This window comes from Vicugna pacos, chromosome 3 (assembly GCF_048564905.1).
Source record: "Vicugna pacos chromosome 3, VicPac4, whole genome shotgun sequence".
Lineage (NCBI taxonomy): Eukaryota > Metazoa > Chordata > Mammalia > Artiodactyla > Camelidae > Vicugna > Vicugna pacos.
Window position 1 is genome coordinate 44,665,479 of NC_132989.1, and position 7,050 is coordinate 44,672,528.

A 7,050-nucleotide genomic window follows, 5' to 3' on the forward strand; every position below is an offset into this window, starting at 1 on the left:
TGTGGAGGAAAGCACCTCCCCCCAAAGCCCCTACTAACGTTAGACTGTGTTATCAGTGAGAAAAACATGTGTTTTGTAAAGCCACTGAGATTTGGGGGCTATTTATTTTAGCAGTTTAGTCTCTCTGCTATTTCTTGACATTATTTTTGTTATTACCTCTCAAAGTAGAATTATTAGACTTTTAAAAGTAATTGTGCCATCATGAAATTTTAATACCACAGGTATAGTGTATTTCTATGTATGTAATGTATGTGTATCTATACGTTTTCAATAAAAAGAGTAAGATCGTTTTGCTCTCCACCCCCTCACCAAGAACCAGTTTTTGCCCCATTGGGGATGCTATTGGTGGTGCGTGGCCCACCCTGACTAATACACTCTGAAACACTTTGAAGAGCACCTTTACATTTTCCTTGGGGTGGTTGAAGGCAGTAAGATTAAAGAAGGAAAATATTGGCTGAACCTCCAGGAGTTCTTTTCATTCTAAGTTTCTGTTTGGCATTTATAATCTTCATAGATGCCATGATTTTGCATGATAGTCAGTCAGGAATTCTGACGGAGCATGTGCCTTTAAACTTACTCCTTACAACATACTGTTTCCTCTGTTTGTGAGGAAGGCGATGAGGGAGGCAGGAAGTGAAGAGTGAGTGAGGACATTGGCCTAGCCTATTATGCATTATAGTCATTTTACTGTGACCAGATGGCATAAGTATCATCATATCGAGTAACATCACGCCCCAGTGCCTCATGGGAGTGAGCTGAGGAAGGATAAGAAGGCCCAGGACCACGGAGTGATTAAGATGAAGCTGCTTAGATAACTTGTTCATAGTTGGGTTCTATATTTGAAAGGATACTTTCACCTTTACTTTCTCAGTAAATAAACATCTACTTCTTAAAGGGAATAGGAAGAAACAGAGACAGATACAGATGCTCTTTTTCTGTGGACCAGGAACTTTATGTGATACACACAAGTCTAAGTTCTTGTCAATTCTTGCTTCCTTCCATCCTTCCTTCCTTCCCTCTTTCCATCCTTCCTTCCTTCTTTTCTTCCCTCCTTCTCTCTTTCCCTCCCTCCTCCCTTCTTTCCTTCCTTCTTTCATTCTTCTTTTCAGACAGTAACCATTCTAATGGATATAGTGTTACCTCATTGTGCTTTTGATTTACATTTCCTTAATGGTTAATGATATTGAGTGTATTTTCACATACTTGTTGGCCATTTTTATATATTCTTTGGTGAAATGTTTATTCAGGACCTTGGTCCATTTTTTTCTTTTTTACCCCAAGGTCTGCTTCCTTTACTCTTTTATTTTTTCCTCAGCTTTATTAAGGTATAATTGACATATAAAATTATGAGATATTTAAAGTGTATATCATGATGATTTGATACACATATACATTGTGAAAGGATTCCTCCCACCTAGTTAATTAGCACATGTATCACCTCACATGTTTACCCCCTTTCTTTGATGAGAACAGTTAAATTTTACTCTTATAGCAAATTTCAATTATACAATACAGTGTTATCATTTATAATCACTGTGTTTTATGTTAGCTTCTCAGACCTTATTCATCTTATACCTGAGAGTTTGTACCTTTTTACCAACCTCTCCCTATTTTCCCCACCCACCCCAACCCCTGGCACTTTGCCCATTTTTAAATGAGGTTAATTTTTTGTTGTTGTTGTCAACGAGTTTGTGGGTGTTTATTACATATTCTAGATCTTAACTCCTTATCAGATACATGATTTGCAAATATTTTTGCCTATTCTTTGGGTTGCCTTTTCGCTCTGTTGATTGTTGCTCTTAATATACTGCTATTTCACTTTTAAAATTCCAGTTTCTCTAATTGTAAGTGAGCTTTTCACGTGTATAGCAGTTTATATTTATTTTTATGTGAACTGCCTATATGTGCCCTTTTGCTATTTTTCTGTTGGTAATTTGTATTTTCTTATTGAATTGAACTAGCCTTTTCTTTTGCTTTAAGTTAAAAAATATTTTTCATTTGCCATATGTCTTTTAAATTTGTTAATTGAACTTAATCTATAAATACTGTTTTTAAAAAGTTTTCCATAGTGAAATTTAATAATCGTTTATTCCATTACTTAGGAAAGCTTAAAGCCTTGCTTAGCTAAGATTGTATATTTATGCAAATATATGTACATACATGAATACACAAACCTACTCATTATTTTCTAGTACTTTTGTAGTTTCAGTTTAAATTTTTAGGGGATTGGTATCAGTTTATTTTTCCAGTTTGCTGTCCAGCATACCTTATACTCTTTGCTAAATAATCCAATTTACTCCTACAAATTTGAAATGCCACCTCTGTTGTTTATTAAACAATCATATTATTTTCTAGATTTTCTTAGTCATAACATTTAAAAATTAAATTATAAAATTTTCTCTATTCTTATCTACCTATCTTGTATTGATTTGCTAAAATACGGAGTATCTGTGGAAGGATACACAAACTAGTAATCTTAGTGACTCTTGCAAGGGGGACAGGAAATAGGTTAACCAGAGGAAATGGGAAAGAGAAAAGACTTTCCACTGTATACTCCTATGTATGTTTTGAGTCTAGTACTATTTACAAGTATAAACCTATTCAAAACTAAATAAATACATTTAAATGGTACATAAGCATCAAACACCACTCTTCCTCTCTCCTCTTCACCCCTGCCTGCTCACAAGAATGTTTTCTTACCCTTTAATTCCCTTCATGGCCCAGAATCTTCTGCCTCTCCTAATCCTTGGGCCCTGGGGCAACGTTCAGTTTCCTAAAATGAAAACTGCAGGACCATTAAGGTCTCTACTGCCTTCCTGACTCTCCATATGGACTGTGCCCTGGAAGGTGACTGCAGATCCAGAGAGGGGAGGGCAGTTAAGGTCACAGGCCAGATGCTCACAGGATGTAAGCACCTCCCTACTCCAATGCAGGATTCTCTGGTTGGAGATCCGGGGAGAGCTTTTGAGATTCATATGATTATTATCTTTATCATCACCGGTGATAAAACTCTAAGCAGTATGTCCTAAGTGTATTCTGTGAAATACCAGTTTGTCAAGTTTCTCTTTAATTTGTTTTTCCCAAACGTGGTCAGTGAAGTTTACAAAACCATTGAAGTGTCTCCTCTTTGGAGAATGATGATAGACAGTAACATTTTAAATGTTTGAGAAATTTTGCAATAAAAGAAGCCTCTCTAATTTTTGTTTAAACTAGAATCTCTAAACGTATTTGACCACAGAATTATTTTCACCCACCATCTCTCCAATCTGGTCATGACCTCCTGTAGCAGTGTAAAGTGGGAGCAGTGTAAATTGTAATGACCGAAAGAAAGAGGCAAATGTTGAAGCAGTGGATAAGAAATGCCAATCCGAATTTGTGTAAAGCTAAATTTTTAGAAGACTATTTTGTTGTTTTGATTATAATAAATAAAGGCTGGATTATAAATAATTCAGCAAATAAAAATATTACTAATAAATGGATGCTTTTGAAATTAGAAAACAGTCCTCTTCTGCAGACTGAACAATACTGATCATCGTGTTTTTACTCCTCACATGTTTAGCAAATCCTACCGTGGCCAAAGTGGTCATCAGTTCAGATCCTTTCTGAATTAACACATACCTCAGTTAGGCAAATCTAAATCACTGGCATCTGCCTCAGTGTGCGAGCTCTGGAGTAAGAATAACACACTGCATCTTCTGATTTTTTTTTCTGGAATGTCTAAAGCAGTGGTTGAAAGTGGTAGAGCTCAAGGATAGGCTGGGAGAGTGTGACAAGCAGACAGGAGAAAGGAGGGAGTGCGGACATGGTCAGAAAGTAAAAGATGGAAAGAGGGGAAGAGCGGTCCCTGTGGCTGAGATGACCCTGGCTGTGCCTCAAGTGTCACTCAGTGCCCCAAGATTAAGTGTCGTCTGTCATGAGAATGTGAGGCTTTAGCTGTTCTCAGTTCTCACACCTGACACTTTTGGATCCAGATAGAAATAGTATGTCTGTTCAGTCTCAGTGGGGCTTTTTGTGTCTGCTCTGATGTTCAGAGCTGGTAAGAACTCACAATTCTCATCCTGTGTCATGTGAAGGAATGCTCTTAGATATGGTTCTCAACTCAGGCAATATGTTAGAACACTCAGGGAAACTTAAAAACATGCTAGTGTTCAGGCCCCACCCCAGGCCAATGAAATTGGAATCTCAAACATTGGGCTTTAGATGTGGGTATTTTTTAAAAGCATCTCTGTGACATCAGTATACTGTCAAGGTTGAGCCACTGCTGTAACAATCCAGGAAGTGCCTGTTGTGGGTCCACCAGCTCACCAACAAGGGCACAAAGGACATAAGCAAATTTGGTACATTTCAGGTCAGCGACAGGGAGGCTGCTTCTGGCTATTTGTGATTAAACTTGTAGTTCTGTAAGATTTCTAATTTCTGAATCAGAGGATTTCAACATAAAACATTTGGCGATTGGTCAGTAGTGATTCCAAATTTGACTCTAGAGTTGAACTGGCTCTAAGGGAATGATCTAGGAATCAGAGGAGGCAGCACAATATACTAAGAGACACCCTAAGGATCTCTTGTATTCCAGACATGCTCTTTCTTGCCTCCACTGTGAAGTAGTAATCCAAGTTCTCCTGGGTAGTCAAGATCAATCGTGTCAGCCAGCACAGTAACTTCCTTCCTTGTCTGCCTGTTGATTCAAAAGCATGAGGAACTCACGTAGCCAGGCGACAGTCTTAACTTCTAGTTCAGTGGAATAATAGCTGTGTTTCCGGGTGAAAGTATTCCTCCCTCTGGAGTTAAGACCTCTAGGCCAGAATAGCATTAACTTACAAGAATAGGAAGAAAACATTTCGCTTGTGGGTTTCTAGGGGTAATAGTGGTGCCACTCCCATTTCCACCTCTTGGTTCCTGACCCCATGAACTTTGGCTGTGGGAGGAACAGCACCATATGTTGGTTGCTGATTCAGAGCATATACAGCTTTCTGGAGAAGCTTACCCCAGCTTTGCACGGTATTGCCGCTTACCTGGTGCTATAACTGAGTCTTTAAAGGACCATCTCAGCATTCTGTCAAGTCAGCTGTTTCAGAATGGTGGGAAACATGGTAAGACCAATAAATTCCATGAACATCGGCCCATTGCCACACTTCTTTTACAGTAAAGTGAGTTCCTTGATCAGAAGCAGTGCTGTGTGTAACACCATGATAGTGGATGAGGCAAAGGTGTTCTCTGAGTCCATGGATGGTAGTTTTGGCAGAAGCACTGCATACAGGGAAGGCAAATCCATCAAAATCTAGAAAAAGAGATTTAGAGAGTATGAATTTGTCAATGTTTATTTATCATTGGACAAAGGTAGCAGAGGACTGGATCTGGAAGTAATGAGCAATTTGATCAATAAAAATCTTTGAGGTAGAGCAGGCTCTATTGCAGCCTAGGTGAACTCTGAGTCAAGACTCTACTCTTTTCCAGGTAATCTCTAATTTGACAGGATTTTTTGATTCTGAGAAAGGACTAACTTACATTTAGAACAAGATTTGTCTGTCACTGATATTTTTCTCATTTTAAATTAATTTGTTGGCAAGTATATAAGTAATTTTGGAAGAATAGGAACAAGTTTTACATGGTCTGAACATCATTAGGACAAAATTAATTTGTTTAATTCATATGTTATCATTGAAGGAGAATTAAAAAATACAATTCTGCAGGAGGAAAATATATCAAATGAAAATGATGCTATTGGGATGACCATTGTTAACATTTTAGGTTCAAGTAGAATTTAATTGACTTTTTCTTAACTGAGGATCCATTGAATGAGATGATTGGGGCTCCCTATTCCTCCAGCCACAGCATAGCAGTGGTTGCCACGGTGTGCTGCACAAAGGTGTCTGGGAGACTTCCGACACTTCCTCTCCCTCCAGTGGAGTTCTGTCCTCACTGAGAATCATCAGTTGTGCTTGTACCAAACTATATAATTAAATGTTAAGTAAAACATGAGCGAAAAAGAATGTCATCAATTCAATAATTCGGTTCAACATTTTGAGAAAACTGATTAACAGTAATTCACATAAATTGAGTAATTTGGTATGAGCAAGATAACTGTAAAAGATAAAAGAATAAAATGAAAATCTACGGAGATGTTGTACTCAGATTTCCTTACAGTGTATACTTTTATTTGTCTTTGCTTTTTGTAAAAATGAAATCATATCATACATAATCTTTGGAGACTGATTTTTTTAACTTCACGGTTTGTGAGATTCTGTAGTTACAGTTGATTCTATAGTTATAACTCAATAATTTTCACTGATATCACAGTGTTCAGGGTCATTTTTCTCAATGTAACAAAATTTATGAATCTCTATTTCTGTTCATGGACACTTAAATTTTCTTTAATATTTACTTCTATAAACAATGCTACAATAAACATTCTTTATTGGGGAGTAGGTAATTAGATTTATTTATTTATTTGTTTTTAGAGGAGGTGCTGGGGATTGAACCCTGGACTTCGTTCATGCTGAGCATGAGCTCTACCACTGAGCTATACCTTCCCCCTCAATAAACATTCTTGTGATGGATTCTCAACAGTTCTTTCAGTAAATTTCTGTGGGCGATAAACCCTTTCAGATGAGATGTTTAAATATGCATTTATTTTCCATTGACTGAAAATAAGTTTATACAAATAAAGAACTTTAGGTTGACATTCTTTCTAGCGCATCATTTTGAGTATATGCGACTAGTTTCCTTCTGTATTCTTTGCTTGCTGGTGACATGTCTGCTCTGAGTGTAAGTCGTTTCTGTGAGTAAGCTCTTTTTCCTTTGATAGCCTTTAGATTTTCTCATATGCATTTTCATTGTGAATATTCACACCCACATGGAACATTCTCAGCACCACGTTTTTGAATACTGTTACTTTGTCATGCTTCTATTCTATTCTTCTGTAATGTTTATTAAAATATATTCAAAATATTTTTCATTCAGATATTTTAAGTGTTTTTTCGTAACTTTTTGTCTATTTATCTCTATGCTGTTTTCTTGATGAATTCATTATTACTGTATTCTACTTTGGTG

The 7,050-nt window shown here is 37.0% G+C and overlaps 1 protein-coding gene across 1 annotated transcript in view; it reads right to left on the reverse strand.

The window, feature by feature from the left end:
- TSLP (thymic stromal lymphopoietin) overlaps positions 1-5,096 on the reverse strand; it is a 29,378-nt gene extending 24,282 nt beyond the window's left edge. Inside the window, exon 1 of the mRNA XM_072958928.1 lies at positions 5,013-5,096. Coding sequence (XP_072815029.1) covers positions 5,013-5,052 — 40 coding nt within the window. The 5' untranslated portion in view covers positions 5,053-5,096. The remainder of the gene's footprint in view (positions 1-5,012) is intronic.
- Between the last annotated feature and the right edge of the window lie 1,954 nt (positions 5,097-7,050).